Source organism: Polyodon spathula, chromosome 33 (genome assembly GCF_017654505.1).
Source record: "Polyodon spathula isolate WHYD16114869_AA chromosome 33, ASM1765450v1, whole genome shotgun sequence".
Classification (NCBI taxonomy): Eukaryota; Metazoa; Chordata; class Actinopteri; order Acipenseriformes; family Polyodontidae; genus Polyodon; species Polyodon spathula.
Window position 1 is genome coordinate 458,624 of NC_054566.1, and position 25,558 is coordinate 484,181.

A 25,558-nucleotide genomic window follows, 5' to 3' on the forward strand; every position below is an offset into this window, starting at 1 on the left:
AGCTGAGCTGGAGAGAATCGGGTTGCTGGTACAGTATGGTTTAAAGACAGTTGGAGCTCTTCAGCTAACTCTGTGCTAATGAAATCTAAACACTAGCTGCCATGTCTCCACTATGACCTTCTGACACAAGAACAGCACAGTTAATTAAAAGGAAGCTAGGCAAACAGATTTATAACCAGTTGCTTTTTTGTTTTTTGCTAAATTGATGCCTGATATAGTACGGAACAGACTGGTGTTCTTTTCTTCATTCCTCAATCTATTTTAATTGTCTAAAAAGCTGTTGTAAATGAAATGAGCTTGGTAGTCCTAATTTAGTCCACATCAGAAAATCAACACACAATTTGTGACAAGTAGCAGTTTCTGCTTGAGAGACCTTTATATGATTGTGTTAGTTTACCATGATATGATAAGGGGAGACCCATTTGAAACTATAACATTACATCAGACTAGTGTATAAATGAAGGATAAAAATAGCTTTCCAAGACATGAAGTCATGAAATTACCCAAACTTCATGAATGCTTTCGGACGTCTACAGTTTACCAAGTCCACTGCATGTTTTTTTTGTGCTTTTTTGAGGGTAAGGTTGTACCACAACTAGCCTCTACATAACTATAATATTGAAGCTTGCTGGAACCGCCTTTATTTTAGCAGAAGTGTTTCAGGAAGTGGTTTTTTTGTCAGATTATGAGCAAACACTTAAAGCATGTCACTTCGGAAATGGTGAAACCATGAGAGAGAAGAGATCTGTTTTTAAAGATTACTAACTCTACCAAGGAACCCAACTGACCAGCAAGATGAGCCTTCGAAAACTAGGTAAGTCACACCCATTCTTTATTAACATAGTCACTCATTCCGATGGGCATCTGATAAGACTCCTAGGGGTCGAGTGCAGCCTACCAAAGTCAGTCCACTTGATGCATCTAACTAGGGAATTAAGCAGGCTTAGTCCTCTTGCTTAGACTAAAATTAGTAGACTTGTTAATCCCGATTGCAGTGTACCAGAAGATAATCACCAAGGTGGATCACCCACTAAATCACACTTAACAAGATCCTGATTGCAGTGTACCAAATCTGACCTGAGATGATTCTCTTCAGGTGGACTAACTTAATATTATGAACTATAAGACTAACTTAGTACGCTTGCTCGTCCTAAGTTTGTACAGCACATTTCAACACGAAGACAGCACCTTTAGTCTCTGAAATGGTGTCTAAAAACTAGTGGAGTGAAAAGTGAAGCCTTTTGAAACTTGGTCTGAACCCTTTGAAGCGTTTGGTTCAGTAAGGTTCGCTCGCCGAGTCACAGAACTATCCTTAATAAAATTGACAATTGCACTATGTAATGATATGATGTACCTTAATACAGTGTTGATACACTATATTAAGCAATTCTTCATTTTCTTAGGTAGACAGCGAAAGTATCCGGTAGTTTAAATAAACTACTATAGCAACGTGGCACCCTTTTCCTATTTTTCTAATTTATTATGGTTGAGGAACAAAGTGTTCTGAAGAGATTGTCTTTTTGTTTTTTTCATTAAAATATTGTCTATCAAGAAAGAGTGCAAAGAGAAGGCTTATAGCAAACCGCATAGCAACACTGTTTATTTGTAGCCTAATTAATCTCGTTTACGTTTGCTTACTTTTAAAGCAAAAAATGTCCCCATGTTTAAAGCAGTTTGCGTGTTGTTTTTGTTCACTAGGCTATTTATGGATGTGTAAATGCTTTTTCTATAGATGTTCGCAAATCTGACTTTTTCACATATCCGCCTATACCCCAGTCCAGAGGGGGTCGGATATGCGACATCACTCAGTGAAGGCAGTGAAGTCAAGAAGCCTCCTGGATGTTAAATATGGCTTGCAGTGGAGGGGACAAGATTGCAGGAACTTTCAGCCGACCACACATACACTCCAGAAATTCACAAGCCATATTGACAGCATTTCTAGCAGCGAGGAATATCTAGAAAACACTTAGTGATGCCTGATATTTTAGTCAATTACAGCAACACTTGAATTATTTTTGAATCCTAGGATGGTAAATGCTATTTATGTAACTCCCCATTCCAATACGGGTACTGAAATATATAACTGCTGCAACAGGGCTGGTGCTTTGACTGAAATGAGTGGTGTATTGTGATAACATAAAACCAGCATTGGATACAATACGATGTTTAGAAGAGAAATTATTTTCCAGTAAATGTTGAGAAGTGTATTCGCCAGTTGATTTATGACGTGTGGTTAGAAACTTCAAAAGCGTCGACAATATGTTTAGAAATATAACGCTGCGACACGGACAGCACGCGTTGCTATTCTTGTAAACGTTGCAGGATGTTCTGTAATACAATTACAAAAAATATGTACATCATTTAACACACACCCACACACACACACACACACACACACACACACACCCACACACACACACACACACACACACACACATATATACACATATATATATATATATATATATATATATATATATATATATATATATACTGATTTAGAGGTAAGTGCGTTCAGTCCTATACCGTAAATCAAGCACTTCTTGTCCAACAAACGCAGTTTGTTTTGTATTTAAAAATGACACTTTCAGGACAAAAACTAAAAACAAAGTTCAATTGAAAATAATCAAAATCAGTCCTATTTATCGGAAGGCATGAGACACAAACCATTCTACTGTTTCAATTTGTCTCAGAGAAAGTCATGTAGTCCTATTTAGTCAAATAGAATGAGCCTGGGGGACTTCTGCCTTGATCGCTGTTCTGTGAATTCAGGCTGCTGATTGGCCTATGTTTCTTTGTAATGGGCTACAGAGTAATATAATGTAAGGCTGTTAGCATCTTGTCACAGTGCTGTTTCTTCTTGCTCACTAGGGAAATCTGGTAATCCCAATTTCACAGGGAAATGCTGCATGTTAACTCTCTTTACTGTAAACCCTTCGCGAGGTTCTGGACCACGTTAAACTGTGGTATTCCTGCTGGTGTTTTCCTCCAGTTGCAATTTATGAATCCATGTATTAACATTACAACATACAATTGAATTTTCAAATCTTAAAAGGAGTTGACAAACTCTAGTTAAACTCTTTAAACTCATACATTCAGAGGACAGAAGGTATGGAATGGGTTACCTAGCCATGTTGTTGATGCTGCATCACTGGGATTCTTTAAGACCTGACTTGATAGATTTGTGATCAATTAGCTACTAGGAACTGGATGGGCTGAGGGGCTGAAGAGCATCCTCTCATTTGAAAATGTTCTTATGTTTGATAAATGATACAGGGGAACGAGGATAGCAGATAATCAGGGTTATCAATTTGAGACAAGCATTAATACAATCTGCCACAGTTTAGATAAGAACTATGGACCAGCTGTTTGGACGTAACTAATCTTATTTATAGGGCTTCTGTTTTTCAATGATTGTGTATTTACTTTTTCTGTGTTTGAAGATAAACAACTCTAGCTGAAACACTTGTCTGCCGTCACTTATTTGTATATACATTAATATTTCATTTAGGATTGATATATTTTAATGTTCTGCAGTATAGTGAACACAGTGATCATTGGAGTTTCTCAGTTAAAATGCACCAAGTTATAAGTGCTGAATGAATCAATGAATACGTTTTTTTGCTATATCGTTTTTGAGGCAAATAAATGACTGTGGTAAACTCAAGGCACCCTACTGTGGTGATGCTTTAAGTGTAATCCAGTAGGGCTTGGTTTTCAAAATCTTTCATCATGTTAATGTTACAAAATGGAATACAACACACCTTGAGAGTGCTTAAGAAAACATGAACTATGTAACTGACCGGTTGGATTTAGTTTTCGTAAAATGAACAGATATCAACCTCTTTCATTATGTCATTGAAAACTGTAGTAAACGCTTTGAAAACATGGCAGAGTGTGTTCTTTATTCCAGCAGGGAGTGCCAGTACTGTGCAGTTTAAGTCTGATAACAGCAGGCACAGTCTTCAAAGAGATCCCGCTATAAGTCATTCTGGAGGGAAGACTTCACTTAAATGCTTTCCATGGTTACCAAGAGTCTCCCTGACAACTCAATAAATCTTCAGCTATTGTTGTGGTCCTGGAAACAGTGAGCTAGACAAGTCACATCTACAGTATAAATGCCTTTTTTTTGTGAATAGCTTACAATCCTTTTACTATTGAGCTGTATGCAATTGTTTCTCATAGCGGGATTACTAATTTTGAGCAGAAATGCTAAGTGCCAGTGCACTGTCTAACTGCAGGAACTCATTACATCAGTGTTCTCTCAGTGATCACCTTGTACTATCAATACCCTGTAGATCAATAATGAGCTCAAATCTAAACACACCATTCTCATCTCTGCAGTACTGCCATTACCCTACTTCTTAATAATGAGCTCTAGTCTAAACACTCCATTCTCATCTCTGCAGCACTGTCATTACCCTGCTTCTTAATAATGAGCTCTAGTCTGAACACTCCATTCTCATCTCTGCAGCACTGCCATTACCCTGCTTCTTAATAATGAGCTCTAGTCTAAACTCTATTCTCAGCTCTCCAGCACTTTCACCCTTCACCTAACAATGAGTATAAAACAAGCTATTCTTAGATATTCAGCACAAACAGGCTGCACTGAAACAGCTGCTTCGTTCTCTTTAATCTCGCTCCACAGCACCTTTATTAGCGAGAACCTGAGCATGACAGCAACAAGCCACATGCTGTGCCAAGCCCCAGTAGAAGCCAGCCCATGGCTGGGGTTGATGCTCATCTCTCAGTTAGCTCGAACATGTGGTCTCGAGTCAGTGGTGTGGTTTATTGCTCTGATCTCAGTATGAGATAGTGAGGACTACTAATAACCTGTGAGAGCGCCCTGTTGCAGCAACAACAACACACCACAGGACAGCTGACTACATATTATTAGACTATTTAATGAATACATCATAAACCCACTGAAAAGAATGACTGTGTTTGGAAGGTCTGGTTCTCCTTAGCAGTAAGCAGCCCTGCAGGATTGTTCTGTCTTTCAATTAGGTCCTGTTTTTAAGCTCCTTAAAGAAAATGGGGACCCCCCCGCACTGATCCTGGCTGTCTGACTCTCCCGTCGTTTTTCTGTATATCACATTCTACCAGGTGAACATAATAACGTCCATAAACTTGCACCAAAACGTCATCACCCAATCCTAGCTTCCTATAGAGGTTTCCGATTGTATTTGGGTAGTTTGATAAATTGTTGATTTTAGAAAAATGTTTGTACCTATATATTCATATTCTTCATTCTTCATATTCGCTCATTGGAACTTCATAAAAAGGATTTAAAATCAATTCAAGGAACTGTTTTCAGCTTGTCCCATGCTTTGCCTGTAAGGTTTCCATGGAATCATGAGCGAATCATACAATAGCATTTGCAAGAAAGCAGTGGCTGTGTGTCTCTTTTAAGTCACGTGAGGCAAAGCACAGAACAAGCAAAAACTGTTCCCTTTTGAAGCTATAAAATATGAGTGGAAGTCTGAGGATGTCTGTGTGTGCTATTTTTTACATGCATTGTCCCCAGAAGATCATCAACATATCAGCACCAACTTTATTAAAGTTTACCAAGATAAATCAGCATTGTATATTGCAGTATCACATGCTTTCCCCATGCTGTACTTGTAATTTACCTTGGCAAACTTTGAAAGGGGAAGGAGGTGTGTAACCAGGAAATACAGCCACTGGAAGAGCCCCGAAGCTCCAGGACTCTCTGGCAATGCAGAGGAAGGCTGTTCTTGGCTGGCCTCTGTGTTTTTGTAGGAAATGCCAGTTTAGAGGGGGGGCTCAATCGCACAGCTGGCGTGCAACTCAGGAACAGAGTCTGCAAACTGGCAGCTGCTACAGGGGCCAGCCCAGAGTGCAGGAAGTAAGCTTTGAATTGTAAACTCATTCCGAATGAGGGACTGCAAGGAAGCAAAGGTGCTTTTAACAGCATTATGATGATTAATAGCCAGTCCATGGACGAAATCAAAAATTCAGATCAATAATTTTTGCAGTGTTTCTACGTTCCTTTCCTATGTTTTTCGATGTTTCTCCATGGTGATACACATTCTCTGTGGAGGTGGGAATTTAAGGTGCAGGGACTTCTTATAAGGAGGTCTTGTGACACTTAAGCGTGGCTAACTCAGCTTGCTCCCCCTGTTGCAGGCAGCACACAATTTATTTGAAAGGCTGGGTAAGATTCAAAGCAGTTATCATGTTTACCATGTAGAGCGTGACTGACGGACAAGAGCAGTGCGCATTTTGAATGAGACCCCAACAAATATCAAAACAACTATTGTATTTAAAAAGAAACCTGCAACTGGAGACCGCTACCACAGAGAAGTTGTAAAACTCACAAAGTGGCTTGGATTAGCGTTGAGGAACTAATACAAATACAGGATTAAATACAGATTTGTATCCAGATGTTTTTTTAAAGGTATTTTGTATTTTGGAGTTTGGTTTTCAGTGTTACTATTTATACAGTATCAATACAGACGTGGGTTTCAGCAATGCCCTACATCTGAATCACCACCAGTTCTTGGTTCCCTCTCCCTGGAGTATTACAGTAAACTCTTGGTTACGACATCTCTATCATCTAAACTGGGGCATGTAAAACTCTTCTGCCCTGTAGAGATGTGCAGAGTTTTCAAACTTTTATTCTTAACCAAATCGAAATTTCTACTCCTGACCAATTTTTTTAATTAAAACACAACTAGGTCTGGCAATCCATTGCTTTGCACTGAAAGACATGTCTTCATATTACCCATCTTTCTTGTTTATTTTCTCAACCTCATTATGTATTTATCTTTGAAATCTTTCTTCCTGTCTACTTAAAAATATGAAATTAAAGTGAAAATAAGAATCATTAATAGTGGTACTAATGCTGTATTCTATGTTAGGGCCTTTTAAATAATTACAATATAATAGCCTGTATACTTATCCTATTTTTTACAAACAGTTTCACAGTGTTATACTCAGTAAATGCACTGTATTTAGAAGTGTTACTGATAACTATGATCTTCATAGCTGAAGGCTGTTTTAAACAGGCCGGTCTTCTCACAGATTTATCCAGTGATCTGTTTCAACTCTATATCCTTGTTAACACTTGCCAGCGGCAGGGGAAATGTTTGAACTGAAGTGGTCTTTGAAGATTTCATCATGTTGTTTTGTTCTTATATTTCAACCTGCAGCTGGTCTGGGTTCAATGGGTTCCACTATTTATAAGCGTCACATGTGCCTCTCTGTTCTGATCTCAGGGATATAGGGGAGATACTGCTGTCTAATAATGTGATGAACATTTATTTAACCAGTTGTAGTGCTTGCTGTAGGTGAGTTTTTTCATGATACCTGACCAAGTGGTATGTGCCTATGTAACCTCCTACCTCCCATGCTGTAGCCCTGCACTTGTATGAAACTGTAGAATGGGGGTATTATGCAATTTATTGAGCTATCCAAGCCAGACTCTCTGTCTGAACTCCCTCAGAAACTATAGGATTTCAGGAAACAGTTCCAGCTTGCTAACAATATTCCACGCTCTGCAAAGGATACTATTTTGTTTCAGCCAGCCTCCTCCTCCTGTGCTATTTTTACTTGTTAAAAAGTTTAACCAGTCAACACTTAAAGAAAGATAAGGTAAGTTTTTAGAAACCGACTGATCTCTTATAAAAGTTTCCCTTAGTAAAAGCACAGCAACGAGTTACAAAGCATATTGAAAAGCATGGTAAAGCATAGGTAAGAGCTCTAAAGTATGGTATGATAAATAAATAGTATAACCATGGGGAAAGCTGCAAACTCACTGCACAAAGCCCACCTGGTAACCTTTATAAGGGAGTGCATCATCTTGTTTTCTTTCATATAAATGAATACATTGTGTAGAGTGTCTGTGGTAAGGACAGCATCACCGGCAAGGCGTGTTGCTCCCAAGAAGCAGACCCTCAGGCAGAAACAACTAATAAGCACACAAAACAAACAAATAGGCGCAGTGGCCAAAACAAACAGGTGAAACAAATAACAAATCTATTGCGCATTCATTCTATCTTACATTTCCCAACACTGTATGTGTCCATTCCCCTAAACACTAACTATCACCAAGTATCACCTTGCATTAACTCACCTCACACTCAACTCACATTCAACTATAAGATTAATACGTATGATTACCCTTTATATACACCTGTGACTGGAGCCTAATTATTCATTTTAGAGCCCCAGCTACATTATCACATGTCCTTCTGGCAGGGATGAATTTAACCCTGTCCCTGCCAACACAATATTCCCCACACCTACCACACATTATACTGGGGCTTCCACCCAGCCACAGTGTCTCTTATTGTAACTGAGTGAGTTCTGTTATAATTATAGACATCCCACACATGATGTAATACTTATTATAAATTATATTATATTATAAAAACAATCACTGTATTCAGGAACTACAAAAAATATATAAACACATGTAGCTTTTAACTTTAGAATTGTGTTATATGCACTAGATGGCTTCTGTACACAAGAGTACCAACAGTAATTGGTTGATATCTTGTACATTGATGACTGTTGCTACTGTACCTGATAATATCATGTTAAAATATCAGCTGTACTGTCTGTTCCTGTAACATCTTAGAAAGCACTGTTTGGCAAAAAACATTCAACCGTTTCCACTGTTTATTTGCCTTACAGATATAAAAGCTTAACTTTTAACCTCCTGATGCTTCAAGTGGTAACAGGAAGCATGCCTGTTTACAGGAGCTTAAAAAGACTTGCAAGCATGTTTCAAGCAGGGTGGGGTTGAAGAGTTTGCAGTTGAATGAATCAGCTATTGTGACCAGAGACATGAATTCATGTGTTGTGCTGCACCAGTTCAGGACATCACAAACCTTTCACAATTGAAACAGGGAGAGCTGCCATCTCTTTCAGTCACGCCACGGAGATCCAGAGGGAGGGATCCCGATCAGGGCCAGGAAAGCTTGGGAAAACTCACTGATAAAGGCTCTAACTTACTACATCTTCTTTTACTAACTTGACAGATAGTTACTAATAAGTATGTGGCATTCCAGGAAACTACTTTTTTTGTTGCTTTGTATTTAAAGGAGCACTAACAATATTACTTCTGCTCCCCATTTCCTCCTGTTGAAGAGTCTTGTAGTGTATTGTATACTTCCATTTGAAATATGCACGTACAGACAATGCTGTAAATATAACATGACTCCTGCCTCTTTGTAATCATGTAGTTTAAACTCACCACAATGGTCTCGCTTTCAGACCATGTGAGCTACAGCAAGCCAGGACACAGTAGTGTTGTATATACATACATATATTTGCATTATCTTGAATTCACATTACGAAAAGTGAAGAACCAAAAGATTCTCAGCACAATATAAGAGGAAGCAGTAGTAATGTTAAGAAAGCTAATAATAATAATAACAATAATTCATGCACAGATTATTGAAAATGCATGATACATTTATGTTTTCAATTGTTTTTTATTGCTTTATATGGGGAAATGGCATCCTCCCATGAGGATGCAATAAAGGTAACACACTATCCCCTAGTCTCATCTGAGGCTATAATGCAATAAAGGTAACACACTATCCCCTAGCCTCATGTGAGGCTACCATGCATTTGTGACTTCTATATATCCATATAAAGACTAGAAAAGAGGGGGTTTTTTTTTGTATTCGTCTCTGTATGATGCAGGAAAGGGTTAAACGCTCAATAGTGCTCAGTTTAGAAATGTAGAAGAAACAAACACATGAATGTCGTGATTACAAGTCGAAGACATAAAGGAAGACTTCTAGTCGAAACCGTTCCCAATGTTTCTATTATTATTTCTAAAGCTAATAATAACACAATGGATTTTGAACAAAAGGCACTGCTGAGGTGAAATAATCCATGAAGTGCAAGCATCACAGTCCACTTGAGAACAAGGCATAGAAACTGCGACATTTCTTTAACCTAAAGTAGTACCATATATCATGTTAATTGCAATAACAAGCATTTCTTTCAGAACTGCATCATTGGAACCATTATTCTAAAAGTGAAAAAGATGCAGGGAATTATTTTGTTAGCTGCAATTACTTTAAGGGATAATAATAAGAATGAAAAAACAAACATTTCCAGTACAAAAGAAACTCATTATTTCACTGGCTTTATTCTCACTTCAGTTTCATCCTACCACAAAACAGGTCCTATTTAAAAGGCACATTTCCAGAGATGGATCAAATCGCTTTCACGGTATAAAACAATCTGTACCACATCATTCTCCCCTGAGGCGGGCACCTGGTATTTATATATGTGAGCAGGAACTTCATACAGACAATCCAGAGATGGCAGCATAATCACCACCACATGTTTCCATCAAGATGTTTACATTCCAGCGTGCTTTCCAGCTCAGCCTGACCACAATCTCCAGGACAAGGGCTTGCAGTCTAACCAGGGGATCGTCTCTTAGCCCTAATGTGGTCATGTCAAGAATCCCCCTTGTAGTTGGCACACATTTCTATTCCATTATTATTACCTTTCCATTACAGGGGGTGTCCCGTGAGTGTTAACCATTTCAGTGCCACATTAGTTTAATGCAGACCACTCACTTTCAAAAAGTCTCTATACATGCCGTGTTTTATGATTCTCTAAAAAAAGTTCAATTACAGGTGGTATCCAGCATAAATGAACCATTTCTCTTCCATTGGCTATATGAATGGCACCTTCTCGTGTTTACAAACTGTTCGATTTGATATGACATACCCATTGGATCATGCATCCAGGGATACATTGTTCTTTTCCAGCCCCATGGAGTAACAACGCTCTACAAAGCAAGAACGGGTGAAAACATACACAATTCTTACAATAATACTTCCCGTATTAAGACGGACAAGCAGAGAGAAGCAGCCTGACACATAGTTAGAAACAGAATAAAAAGGCTACTAATGTAAAACTACTGATTCCGGGAAAAGCGGCGAAGGCCAGCTTTCAGCACAAAATGCAGGGGAACTAGCAGTAGCTTACACAGCACTATTTAGAAGAAAGACGCTCAATGCAACACAGAGGTCTTACCATACCAAACTTGAGAAGCGAAAAGAGAGCGAGTCTCCCCTGCGTGACGTTTAAGTACCCTCAGGAGACGGGACCGAGGGGGTCACCAAGGGGAGAGGGCAGCTTTGATAGAAAAAGCTCAGTGACACCTACCAATAGGCAGGAGTGCATCCCATAACAATGTTTTGGTGGCCATCTTCGAGTTGAAAGGGAACTCCCATTTCTATCTTAGTCTGTAATGTTATATAATAATTAGCTTATTTGGGTGAAATATACATACAAATGTCTCCTAAACTTTCAACTGTTTAGCACATGAACAAACAACCAGTTTTTTTGATGGAATTCAAACACTCCAAGCCACATTAAACACTGAAACACCTGGGATATGTAGCACATACTTTTGTGTGTTACATGACATGTCATACACATGGCATCCCCAACACATGTGTTCTGTAAGATATGAAAGCTGCAATGTCAGTCATGAGCCAAGACAGCTGACCAGTGGTGTAGTCGAGCCAGAGCTTGTATAATAGGCAAGCTAAGTCACATGACTCACATCACCCGCACAACTGTCTGATTCATTGAGACACCTCTGGGGTGTACTTTTGGGCAAGTGATTGAAATTTCAAAAAAGCAACAAAATGACCAAACATGCAAAACAAACAACATAACTACTGCAAAAGCAATAACTTTATGAATATGCAAAATACTTTAATGAAAACTGTTGCTTTATTTGGTTGTCAGCTATGTGTCAACTAGAAGCACTGTGCAAAGCAGAAATGAGTCTGCTCGCTCGAGCAGATGTTGTATCGCAGCATCTCAGATCTCTGTGACACACATGTTCTCAGCTTTTGCTTATCTTCTTATGGATCTGTAAGCAGCAGTGTTGTGCAGTTTGCTTTCTAAATACAGAGCTGCCAGCCACAGAGAGAGGGAGAGAGTAATAGAGATGATACCAGAGTCACGTGAAAATACAGGTACTGCCCAATGCCAAGGGGTTATTTAATTTACTGCATGTTTAAAAATGCCTTCCAAAAAATATTATAACATAAAAAAGGGACTTTAGGCAACTTACTGCATAGTAAATGAGGAATGTGGCAGTGAAACAGTTAAGATGTAATAATGTAATTGAGAAAATCATAAACTGTCTCACCAAGCACTCAATCCCACAGAGAATCTGCAGCCTTCCAAAGATCACGACCATGGAAGCGATAAGCAGAGAAAGCATTCCACATGAACAGCTGGCACTGAGAGGGCAGTCGAAGTGAAAATGGACAAATGGGGCACCAGAGCTATATGTGGCTCACTGAATTCCACAGTATGGCTTGTTTGATTTACAGGCGAAGGCTGGACAATCAGAATGCTAAAAAAAGAAAGTGTGAATCAACATAAATCATTTTTAATGAGTGAAAAAATGTTGACATGTCCTGGTTAAGCATCCTTTTTTGTTTTATTTTTAAGACTATAACACTTCCAAGATCATGAAAATCTAAAAAATATTTCAGGAACCCCTGAAGCAGGCTTGGCCCTTCCAGTTCTGCTCTTTGTTTAAAACTTGTTCTAAATTTTTAACTGAATCAATTACACAACCATCCAGCCTTAAAGCGGTAATGATTTCACTGGACCTGTTAACCCAGTGGAAAGGCTCTCCAGGGTGGTGATTAGTCACGGCGGTCCTACAGGGACTTTTAAAAAGACAGAAATATTTTCTTTATTGGAATAAGACACTATGTAGATTTATGTAGTCTTTATGAACATGGTAGGATAGTGTGTATGTATGTATGTATATACCGGAATCTATTATATATATATATATTTATATATCTATATATATATATCATCATTTATATATATCACTTGTGAACATTTTTGGCCGTAGATTGGGTTCATGCCCCTTTAAGAATGTTACCCAGAAATAAAACTTTTTATAAGCGCTTTTGTGCACTTTTATTCAAAAAATAAATCAAACCAACAAACACCTAGCTCTCATTGAGCACTAAACGTATGCAGGTCCCTGACTAACATGCAGGATAGCTAAACTGTTTACCTGACATATAACCCAAAACAAACTCTAATAGAGATTTTTATAAAAACCAAACGTAGGTTTTTACCTCACCATAACACTGAGCTCCTCGCTCTACAGCTACACACAGTTTTGAGCAAACTGGCTGCTTTCCTTAAATACCCTGCACCTGACTCTAATTTACAATGATAGCCAGGTGCCCGGGATAATTAACAATAAAACAATTAACACCATTAAACAAACAAATTAAAACAAAAGCAATTAAATCAAGCAAAACGTACATTTTCACATGTTTTTAGGCAGGGAGGACTCTGACTCTCCCCCTGCCACCTTACTATATATATATATATATATATATATATATATATATATATATATATATATATACACACCCTGGAGTGTGTTATTGTCCTTATAATATGGCACCTCCATCTTACCCCACCCCTCCCAAAATGAACTGGTTGTCAAGTATATCAGGCAGCGGTTCCAAGCTGTGCTGGTATGGTGACATAGCTGCACAGGATGGAACACTTGTCAGCCAATGAGATTGCTCCCTCTATTCTTGCCATTTTACAATTCGTTTTCGCCATGTAGAGTTAACACTGGCATTTCTTATAAGCGTAAGTATATATTTGAAGTTTCAAGAGCTGGACAGCGCTTAAGTAATTCCTTTCAAATGTGTAATGTGGAGTTCTTTCTATACAAGGAATCTGAGTCAAGCCAGAGTTGGCTGCAATTATGGAATTTTTTTTCATCACCTCCAGTGGGAATAATTAACTGACCTGACCCTCTATCAAGTTTCCCTCCTCTTCACCTCTCTCACATCACTCAGTGGGATGCTTGTGAATTCATCTCCCAGTGCAATGCCATCATTTCGGGTAACCGCAACCCAGAGGGAGTCACTGCCATTCACTCATCACACTGCTATTCCACTCTCATCCAGCAGCTCCATTGCAGTCTTGCAGTTATTAAGGCTGTAAATGCAGTTTAATAGACAGAAGACCATATTCGCATAACAATTATCACGGTTGTAAATCTTGGGGGGGGGGGGGGGGGTTAAAGGCAAAACAAACTGCTAGAGTAGACTAGAAGCTTTAATACATCAATGTTTTGTTTTCTTTCTTCATTTTAAAGATGAACTTGACATGGGCATGAGGCATAACAGCTGTCTAAACTAATGTATACACCTTCTTGTTTAGATTCACTTTGTATATAATTTTCTGTTTCAGTCATCACATCCTGGTGACTTTCTAAAACTCAAAGCCCTCCCCCCCCCCCCCCCCCCCCCCCCCCCCCCCCACCCCCCCACCCCCCCCACCCCCCCCCCCCCCCCACCCCCCCCCCCCCCCCCCCCCCCCCCCCCCCCCCACCCCCCCCCCCCCCCCCCCCCCCCCCCCCTGTGTCCTCAGTAGAGCTCTCAAACATGTCTCCTCTCTAAGTACAGCTGCTACACCAGAGTGTAACCATTAACCCGTCCCCCTGCAATGCTTCAACCTTGTGGGTATAAAAAATACACCAGTAAGAAATATCACATGGAACAGAATGTTTCAAGGGGACGGGTTAATGGTTACACTCTGCTGTACCAGCTGAACTTAAAGAGAAATATTAACCCTTTTGTAGCATGCATTTTACAAGACTGCCACTGAGGAACCATTTCAGGAATGTACCCCTTATTGCAGTACCATCTAAACATTGTATGATAAATGCATTGCTGAACATGACATTGATCTCTGAACTAATCCGGTTGAAATATTACGGTAACGTCATAGACAAAAGACACATGTAATATATGGTACACAGCTGTATTTTATGATTTTCTGACTGTTTCACTGCCACATTCCTCATTTACTATGCAATAAGTTGTCTAAAGTCCCTTTTTTATGTTATAATATTTTTTGGAAGGCATTTTTAAACATGCAGTAAATTAAATAACCCCCTGGCATTGGGCAGTACCTGTATTTCCACGTGACTCTGGTATCATCTCTATTACTCTCTCCCTCTCTCTGTGTTCCTGCACTGCTCCCACCCTGCTTTGCACACTTACGCTTATAGCCTCTCAGCTCATTAGAATACCTGAGGTCTGGCTCCTGATTTCTGAGACAGCGCTGTCAATATCCCAGTCAAAGCACGCTACCGCACTCGCGCAAACACAAACTATTTACAGCATGGAGTCTGGATTTCAAAACAAACCCGAGATTAGCACTTAGTTTTGTTTTTACTGAACACATTTTAATTATACTATTGGTCTGGCATCTTACTTGGGTCTGACAGTCTAAGGTTTGACAGCAACATAAATCATGCAAACAGGTATTTAGATTTCTAAATATAATATTTGGAAACAAATACTTACCCCTTCTATAAGCACAAACCTGCATTTACTTTATAAAACTGAAGTTTACTTTTGTCATACTGCATTCTGATGGTCAAAATGTGTACCCAGTGTTTAGGATCTGCTCTGCCAGAATCTTGTGTGATCAGATTTTTGCAGGGAACTAGTTCCTGAATTGTGTTTCTGTCTTCCAGGCTTTAAGTGGTTCGGGAGTCTGGGCAACATCTCCTTCAGACGCTCCTCCTCCAGCTCTGAGAAGTCTTCAGAGAACCTGCGGCACCATGGGAGCCTGCCTGAGGAAGGCAGCTTTAACAAGACCGTGGATGACATGGACAGCTGTGCCCGGGGCAAGACTTATGCCCGGTCCTGTGACATGTACAGTCACACTGGCACCATGCCACGCAAGGACAAGTCCTCCAAGGGCTCCCGAAAGTTGAAGGGCAAAGCTGAGCTCAGTCGAAAACAGAGCCAGAGGACCAACCCTGATTCCGTGGCTGAGTCCCCTTTATTAAGTGCCATGTCTGGCGCAACCCAGGACAAGCCAAAATCACCAGCCAATCAAAGTAAAGAATCACCACCGGCACCTGAGAATTCAAAAGAGTCTGCTTCACCAAAGACAGCAGAAAAATCAGTAGCTAACTCTAACGTGGAATCTCAGTTGTCAAATCTTGCTGAAGAATCACAAGATAAACCACATACAGACCACCAAGGAAAACCAGCTTTACCCAACAGAAATAAATCTATGTCCCAGCTCAGATCTAGCCAGCCCAGCACCCCAACCTCTAAACCGCAGTTGACTGTATCCCCCTATTGCCCCACAGAAACACCAGCTGCACCACAGAAACAGTCTGCCCCAGCAGAGAAACAGCCTGCAGTGGCAACGCCTGAAGAATCTGACATAGAGACTGACTCAAGTGTCAATCTGGAGCAAACTGAAGCAGGGGACAAACAAGCCACACCAATAAGTATAGAGGAGGCTGGTGAGGAGATGTTAGAATCAAATCAGAGGTAAGGGCCCACAAAATGTGTGCTGTATTCTATATATTATATATATATATATATATATATATATATATATATATATATATATATATATATATATATATATATTATTTATATATACGAATATATTTATACTTAAACAATGTGCTATATGTTTAGCAACTTTCTGAAATTTAATTTTCAGAATTAAATTAAATTAAATTACATTTCTGTTTAGCTTCAGGAGCTGTAAATTTGAAGATGTCATTTATAACCTATTATTGCTTTGAACTCAGGAGTTCCATAACATTTCTGTTTTGAAAGAAACAAGTGTTACAGCAAACGTGATTGCTCATTGTAAAACATGATATCTGGTACTACACTGGGTAAAATAAATCTTTGCAAGCCATGCTTTTAAACTCTCTTACAACTCCTGATTCGTTTCGCCTGGGGAGTGAAAGTGTCCCCAGCTCTTCACTGGTTTCTTTCCTGTCAAGTACCTATTGACTGGCATGGTTTTAGGGAGAAAGATGCTTAACCCAGAAGACACTGCTGAAGTGCAAGTGCAAATAGATAATCCAAGAATAAGGCATATAAACTGAGATCTTCCTTTAACCTTGTGTAGTGCCAGATATCAGGTTTTAAAATGAAAATACATGTGTGCTGTAGCATGTGTTTCTTTCCAATCTACACATTTGAGATCTATGTAGCTAATGGAAGCGTAGCATGGCTAATATTTATGGAATTGTTTTGTTAGCTACAATGATAATAATTGTTAGCTACAATCTAATCTAATCTAATCATCCAATGATAATAATGTATCCGTTGCATCCGTTGCAACTGTGTTACAATAAGTAATCTAGACTATTACGAAACAAAGAACTGCGATAAAGCTTTGTCCTACCCCTGCCATTGCCAGTTCACAGACTCACCCAGGAGCCTTGCTTATTATACAAGACTCGCTGTCCCAGCCCATAGCACACTTCCCAGCCAATGTACCCCCAGGGTTTAACACATAGAATTACAACGAGGGCCCTTAATTACATGAAAAGGTGAAAATAGGATTATGCCGTCTAATATACAATACTGTACTGTACACATGAAAGGGATAAGCATCTCATTCAGTCACTGTGCTATGAGCCTGAAAGGGAAAAGCAACTCATTCAGCCAGGCTAATCCTGTTGGTCTTGCTCCACCTTCTACACAATAAATCATTCTCATCAGCTCCAGAGGCTGTAGGGTTTACTGTAAGGCAGTCTCACACTGATGAGTAGGAGTGAGTTCTAATTGAAATGATCTGGAGTGTGCTTTAGAGAGTGTGTGTGTGTGTTTGTGTGTGTGTTTGTGTAAGATCTACATCCCCCAAAAAGCTTTGCTAGTTCAGTGGGCTGCAATGTGGAAGCCAGTGGGTTTGAGTAGCTCACAGGTTAGAGTGCTGGGCTGCAGTGTGGAAGGCAGTGGGTTTGAGTAGCTCACAGGTTTGAGAAAGCATTGGGCTCCAATGTGGAAGGCAGTGGGTTTGAGTAGCTCAGTGGTTAGTGTACTGGGCTGCAGTGTGGAAGTCAGTGAGTTTGAGTAGCTCAGTGATTAGAGTGCACTGTGGAAGGCAGTGGGTTTGAGTAGCTCACAGGTTAGAAAAAGCGCTGTGCTCCAGTGTGGAAGGCAGTGGGTTTGAATAGCTCAGTGGTCAGAGTGCTGGGCTCTAGTATGGAAGGCAGTGTGTTTGAGTAGCTCAGTGTTTAGAATGCTGGGCTGCAGTAGCTCAGTAGATATAGTGCTGGGCTGCAGTGTGGAAGCCAATGGGTTTCAGTAGATCAGTGGTTAGATTACTGGACAGCAGTGTGGTAGCAGTTGGTTTGAGTAGCTCAGTGTTTAGAATGCTGGGCTGCAATGTGAAAGCCAGTGGGTTTCAGTGGACTGCAAACAAAAATAGGTCTAAAATACAGCTGAATATTACTTTCCATTTACCCAATAAACAACAGAAAAGCAAGAGAAGCATCTGAAGACAAGCACTTGCTTCCTCCTTTCATAACCAGTTTCCTCCGGACACAGTATTAATAGAAAGGGAGCAGAATCAGCGTCTGGCTTACACCCACAATCTCACAAACACAACTGATGCCCCAGTTGTACGGTAAGAAATAACAGAGGATGGGAGGGTTTAGGTCCTGTCCTTTAATGACTCACAGTCAGAGCTCAGCTCAGGATATGTGCTTGTCATCTACAGTTGCAATTAACAAAGGCTGAGCCTATTTCAAAAAGCGGAGGGCTAGACTAACTCACAGTTGATTTAAACTAGTTGGAAAACTCATTCAACACAGGATAAGCAGGCTATTTACTCTGAATGCACACTGTCCAGTGTTTGGGGGGATGCCTACATAGAAACATGGAGAGAGAAACACATGCTATAGCAAGCATTTTTTTAAAACTTATATTTGGTACTAGGTAAAGGTTAAAGAAAGCTCTCAGTTTGCATATCTTACTTGCACTTGATAGGTCATTTCATCTGGAGAGTGAAATTCTGCACTACTTCAGTCCTTTATCTCCTATCATTAATCAACCAGTGATGTCCTCTAATGACTGGAATGCCTAACCTAGGAGACTATGTGAAATAGTTTGTTATAGATGTGCAGTGAATGGAAAATATCTGACAAACTCACTGTTTCTGAGGGAAACGAATTACCAATGTACATCCCAAGAGCACCTCTAGGAGTCATTTTCACATCGGCTTCCTTTCAGAAATTCCACTATGGTCGAGGCTAGCTGCCATGAGAAGAAAGGACCTAGGGGAGGGACGAGGGCGTGGGTTCAACTACTGTGATTGGATACATTTTCTCATATTTTTATACTTTACTCCTCGGCTTGTCTAAAGCCCCTCAGACTACATAAAGTCAATGTTGTCTCGGAGTTGGTTGTGTTAGCATTGGTGCTGGTTTGGGGTGCCCATGAATCGTTGGTATCACAGCACTCCTGAGTTGGAACCATATCCTCCTCCCTTCCCCAGGGTCCTGTCCTCTTATGAGAACAAGACTCAACCATTCCACTATGCTCAGGCCTGATCCCAGACTGCAACACTTCTCCAACATTTACCCAGCACCTAATGAACACGATAATAAAGTGCATACATGCATTTCGGACACTGTTACTAATGTATCACTCAGAAACGCTCACTGCCAAATCTCGCCTACATTGATAAAATGCAACCTCGCACATGCGTGAACGGTAGCCCTCAGAGAATCATCCACGTTCTTGATGGCTTTGCAGGTGATACTGCAAAGATGTGTTCATTTATTCCCAATAAACCCCACCCTGTCTGGGCTGGGATTCGCCATGCCTCCCACTCCCTTTCCCTCAGCTGGGAGGGGCTCAGAGCCTGTCAGATCCTGACGGCGGGATCGGAGAACATCATTTGCAGCCCTGTTGCTGCTGAATTAAAGTAACGGAGTACGGTACCTTGTGTGTGGCTCTGGGAAGGTTGGACATAAGGGATTGACTTGGAGGATGGACGAAACTAACGGGAATTTTGTACCATGGGTCTGAGGTGAGCGTTACAGAACTTTATCTTTTAAACTTTAAATAGATTGCTGTGCAATGCGTGCTGGAAGTCGAGAGCTCCAGATACACAGACTGGGCTCTTTATTCTTATACATGGTAGAAGAGAATAGGCAGAATTTTGAATGCTGTTTGTTGGATTTTTGTCATAAGACGTTTAATTTTACAACAGCCGTCTCCCAGGGAAAATTGTGCTCAATCCGCGGTTCCTCACCTTTCTACTGTAAATGAAAAAATAAAAAATAATTAAAAAAAAAAAAAAACTTTTGGAATGAAGAAATAATAAAAAAAAACAGCTGACTGATTCGGTTTCAATTTTGCAGAAAAAGAAATGCTTTGTAAAACTATGGACGTCTTGCGAAAGTGCGCTGGATTTAAACGTATTTAAACAATGCAGCAACTGATGTTAGCGGGTTTCAGGCGGACTGTGCGCTGTAACGAAGTAGAGCCTTTGAGCTGCTTTTCACCCACGCGCGTTTATAGCTGTCTGTTTTCACAATATTTGTGTAGAAAAACAGTCAAATTTAGGTTATTAAATATTATGACACTGAGTGCCATTTTAACTGGCATTCACTCGCAGTGTACTACAATAATACAGTACCAAGTGAACGTAAATATACCAAAAAATGTTGGTATAAATAAAGAATATTATATGCACAATATAGTAACACAAAAGTTCGAAAGAGAATATTTGCAATAGAAATCCTGTAGTGGGATTCTGGACAGCAGGGAGAGCGCATTGATTTTCGCTCCCCGGGAAATTCTCGGGGCTTGTACGTCCCCTGTCTGTAGCCTTTGAAATGAAGTGGTTTGAACTTGGCAGTAGCTGAGTGAATTTAAAGTGAAACCGTGTAAACACTGTTTGTCTCACACTACATAGTTGAAAATGCAACACTGTAATGTAACAGAGAGCTTTGCTTGTGAAGTAAATCTCTGTAAATGTACAAAGAATATGAATATACTTTAAACTGCCGAATTTAGAGAAAATTACTAGTAATATTAATAATACAAAATAAAAAATAAAATACATTAACAAGAGGGTGACCTATATCAGTTTACATCAACTGCATAGATGTAAGGCTATCCTTTCCCTTCTCTAACCTTAAGACCAATAAAATGTATGTATTTCTCTTTCTTCAGCCTTGATGTTAATCAGTGAAACTCTAGCGAAATTACGAATAAAACTCTAATCTTACATGAGAGTGGCCAAGGATAATTTTACAAAGAATGTGCAGGAATAACGCCAAGATTTGCTAAACAGGTCAATTACACTTATAACAACAGAACCTGCAACCTTCCCAGCTGCAAGCTAGTGCACTGGCTGCTGCAGAAGATTTCAATTGAATGTGTTGCTGCACAGACTGGTGAGATTCTGCCTTGCATGGGCATTTTGATTGGGCCACAGAACTCCAGTTTGGGTTCTACTTCAACTGCAGAGTCACTTAGAACAACATCTCACCTGAAAGATGGAGCACAAGGGGGTTAAGTGACTTGCTCAGGGTCACATAACGAGTCAGTGGCTGAGCTGGGAATGGAACTGGGGACCTCCTGGTTACAAGCCCTTTTCAGTAACCATTGGACCACACAACCCCCTCAAAAAACAAAACCAAACAAAAAGGTTTTACTAGCAGGAAGCTATTGGCAATTGATGTATATTGTCAGAAACGCCTTTTTCATTTTGTCATTATATTTAGTTACTCCTTTTGATCATTATTGCACAGTTAATATACTTAATTTTTACTTTACAGATAGTAGGTAGGAATTTCTGCACTGAAGACTGTTCTGTATTGCCCAGAGAAACCGAAGAAATAAATAAATGAACTCAATCCTTAATTGAATGATGCTTTGAGATGCAGGCTGTACTGGGGCGCTATTGTTATCACACACAATTCTGCACCTGCTGGATTTGATTAAGCTAGTCTAGAGTCTACACTCTATTGTGTAGACCAAGCATGTGTTATAAAGATTTAAAGGATAACTGAGTTTTTGGTTAATAACATCAGCTGTGAAAGCCTTAATCAGACATTGCACACAAAACAGTTTTCCTTAATCGGAAACATTTACTGTTCACTGCGTGTAAATATTCCAGGCCTAAGAGTACAGTAAAACATTATGCTATACTATGCCTTACATGGGTCTTTGTGGCATTTTTCAAACACGAGAAGCATCGTTTGGATTTCTATATGTTTAACAAAGAAAAAATTGAGGTCCAAGACATTTCACTGTAGAAGTTTGCCAAGTACAATGTTTTTTCCATTGGTATGTTAAACAATGACACAAGTCTTGAGGCCACTGCCCAAAGGATCATAAAAAATGTCTTTATAAAACTCTCCTGTGAGAAATCTTGTAGGAATTTTCCAATAGGATTACACAACCCCTGGACTGAATTAATTATTATTCTACCAGTGAAGCAGCCCCGTTATTCACTAGCTTCAATTTGTATTGCCAGAACTGAACACGTAGCCAAATCATATGAAAACAACAAACCTAATTGTCATGCTTTTCCACATTTAGAATTTGATCTGCAGGCTTCCCTTGGCAGGTTGGTAAATGCATAGCAGGATCTCTCCTGTCAGCATACTGTGGAAGGGGATTGGAAGGCAGAGTGATGCTTTCAAGGTTTGCTGCACATTGATTCGATTGAGGATACCATAGGTAGAAACACATGGTTTCTATCTGATACATGCATCTGGAAACACATTTCTCTTGATTGCCACTGTGTTTTTTGGAAACCTGTGTTGAGACGAATGGAATGGAATGGAGTGTGGTCAGAGATTAATTTGTTTTGCTCCATGCAGAACAAAAGTAACAACAACAGTGTCCCTAAACAACAAAACCCTGTTTACTCTGTACTCATCTTTAAGGATTTCAAAAGTACAAATAGATACTTTGAAAAAACTCCCCAGTTTCACTGCTTTCCTAGAAAAAGGAGAACATTTCTGTCTATTGTTCTACTTCTGAGATGTCTTACTCACTAAAATAGTTTGCATATTTTTAAAGAGGACATGATTATCTGTTCAGGGATACCAAGCTATTTAGTAAGTAAAGAGTCTGAGTGAGGAAAAAAAGGGCAATATAATTGTCACCCCCAGTTGTTCTGTAAATCATTTGTTGTTTCCGTAATTTTTGTCGGGAGTGTATGTTGATTAACTTAGCAATAAAAAGTAATTCAAATTCTGACTGTAAACTGAGACTGGCTGTTTGTGATCTATACAATTGATCAGCCCTCCCTCCAGTGCTAAAGAACGGTTTACATTTCATTCTGGCTGTCCCCACTCAGTTCTGCTTCCTGAATTAGTTGCATGTACCTTTGTGTTCATTCCTCACCCCCCAGGGTGCTGCTTCACTGTGGGATGCATTCTGTCATCCTCCCAGCCAGGATGAGAGAGAGAGAGGGAGGAAGGGAGAGATGGATTGTGGGGATGCCATATTAACTAAAGAAGCACAGCCTGAGGGAATCAAGCGGCTGATCACCCAGCCACAGTAAGAAACCACTGAGCCTCCAACGCCAAGCCCAAAACACCACATGCAGCAGTCCAGAAAATTAAACACATCACAAAACGGCTTTTCTGCCTGATTTTCCTTCAAGTCAGGATTTTCTATGGAAAGAATGTAGACAGTGGCATGGTCCTAATGCATAGGTGTCAGCATTCTAATGGAGTTGGCAGTGTAACTTCACACTTCTACACTTTCCACACAGGGAATATTAAAAAGAGAACGATTGAGTGGTACACTATATCCCTCTACTGGTGCATTCCTAATTATACACCTTTTCTGTCGGATCAGCGCTGTATTGGAGCTGTGGTGTACCGAGCTCTATAGTATGGGCTGTAAAAGCAATCCCCACCCCTCCATGTGATCAAAGAGGGAACATACTGTACAAGATGATTATAGGCTAAGCTTAGGCAAACATGGGGTTTTCATGTTTAAATGATTATCCCATTTTTTCATTAGATAGAAAATGACCTATGAAAGAAATGACAGCAACACACTTCTTCAGATTTGTGTCCACAATGCCACTGAATACATTTCAAGCTGTGTTTCTTTGAATATTTGAATATTCGTCCCAGCACTGCAGTATATTCAGGTACCAGCAATCTGAGCCCTCAGGCTCCTCTGTCTATTACACAAGACAGCCAAGTACAGCCTTCTCACTGAGGCCTGCAGTTCATTTAGATTCAATGACCTGCTTGAAGAGATCCAGGCAGTCATGGAGGGAAATGATTCCTTTACTTGTTAAGAGCCGATGTACATGGGTCTCGCTGGAGGACGAACACAAGTGCACAGCTCACTGAAGACTGTGCTTCTCCAAGCTGTATTCTGCATGTACCGCAAAGAGAACCTCCTGTAATTGTGTAGAATTTCTGTTACAAGAACTGCAAGCATGAAAACAATACATATAGCAATACATGAGCCATATACAGGTCTAGAAAAGATATTAGAAACACCTGTCCCAACACTGTCAATAGGGTGTAGGGTCACCATTTACAGCCAGGACGGCACTGTGTTGGTGTGACGAATCTGCAAGGTGTTTAAATTGGGATATGTGACTCTTCCTCAATGCTAAACAAGCGCCTTCAGTCAACCCTATGTCAAAGTCTGTCAGATCCACAGTTTTGTCCATATATGATTGAAACAGACTTTTATGGGATGGAGCTTTTAAATGACACTGAATAAGCTATGAATCAGTCATGTGAAGGACAGCCCATTCTCAAATCATTCAGGCAAATCATCTCAGTGACTTCACAAGAGGCATGATAGTGGGTGCCCTTGCTACAGGCTTATCCTTTGATGCGGTGGCTGCATCGACCAAAAGTCAAGACAATCTTATTGGAACGGCAAAGTTTGCATAAAACCAGCACTGAAAAGAAAGTACAGCAAAATTGTGTGCAACGTATTGTGACGAGAAACCGACCTGCCGGACTGGCCCACAGAAACAGTGGATCAGATACTCAAGTCAATGTGTCGCTCAGTGTGGGATAGTAAGTCAGTTCTCGACTCTTTTGGCCAGTCTGTGTCTTTGTTCACACTGTTCAGTGCCACGACATGAGTGAAAGTGTGCTGAAACTGCAGGGCAATTTGAGCTGCAGTAAACCCCAGCCAGTATTATGAGAGCGTTTAGAATGCGGCTCCTGCAAGGCAGTTGCCATTTACTAAAACAACTGACAACCAGATGGAAAGCTGCCCTCAGGAACGCCTCCTGAAAGCTGTGTGGAATCAGTGTGGGAATGTGCTGAGTTCCCCAGTGTGGGAACAGCCTGCACCCCGCAGTGCAGCACCAACAAGGCAAGTTCACTGGGATAACATCCATCCTGGTGTTCTAAAATTCCTTGGAATTCAACTTTCTTTTTCCTGTGTTGATGTTTTGTTGATCAGTGTTACAAGTTTATCATATCCAGTATTCTTGAAATTCATTTGGGGGTGTTTGGTGCACAATATTTGTTTCTTCGTTTTTATCCCACAGGCCTTTTGCCTGTTTATCCTTGAATAGATAATCGTGCCTCAAAAATAGGCAAAGTACTTTAATGCAATTATATCCCAGAAGTTATCCATTACACTAGCAATGCAGAATAACAGGGTCTTCATTTTTACCTCCGGAAGTTTGATTTCTGCACTTTACTGTAGGGTAGATGAAGCCACCATAAACAAGGGGAATTATCCCT

The 25,558-nt window shown here is 40.1% G+C and overlaps 1 protein-coding gene across 2 annotated transcripts in view; it reads left to right on the top strand.

Annotated features, from left to right (window-relative positions):
- The first annotated feature begins 711 nt into the window (after nt 1-711).
- The window catches only part of LOC121303546 (SH2 domain-containing protein 3C-like), a 77,522-nt gene continuing 52,675 nt past the window's right edge, over nt 712-25,558 (top strand). The window contains exons 1-2 of one of the 2 annotated variants that reach the window (XM_041234306.1): nt 712-814; nt 15,560-16,373. In XM_041234306.1, coding sequence (XP_041090240.1) covers nt 796-814; nt 15,560-16,373 — 833 coding nt within the window. In that variant the 5' untranslated portion in view covers nt 712-795. Of the gene's footprint in view, nt 815-15,559; nt 16,374-19,186; nt 19,885-25,558 lie in introns of those variants that run through there. The other variant, XM_041234308.1, reaches the window with a different exon arrangement.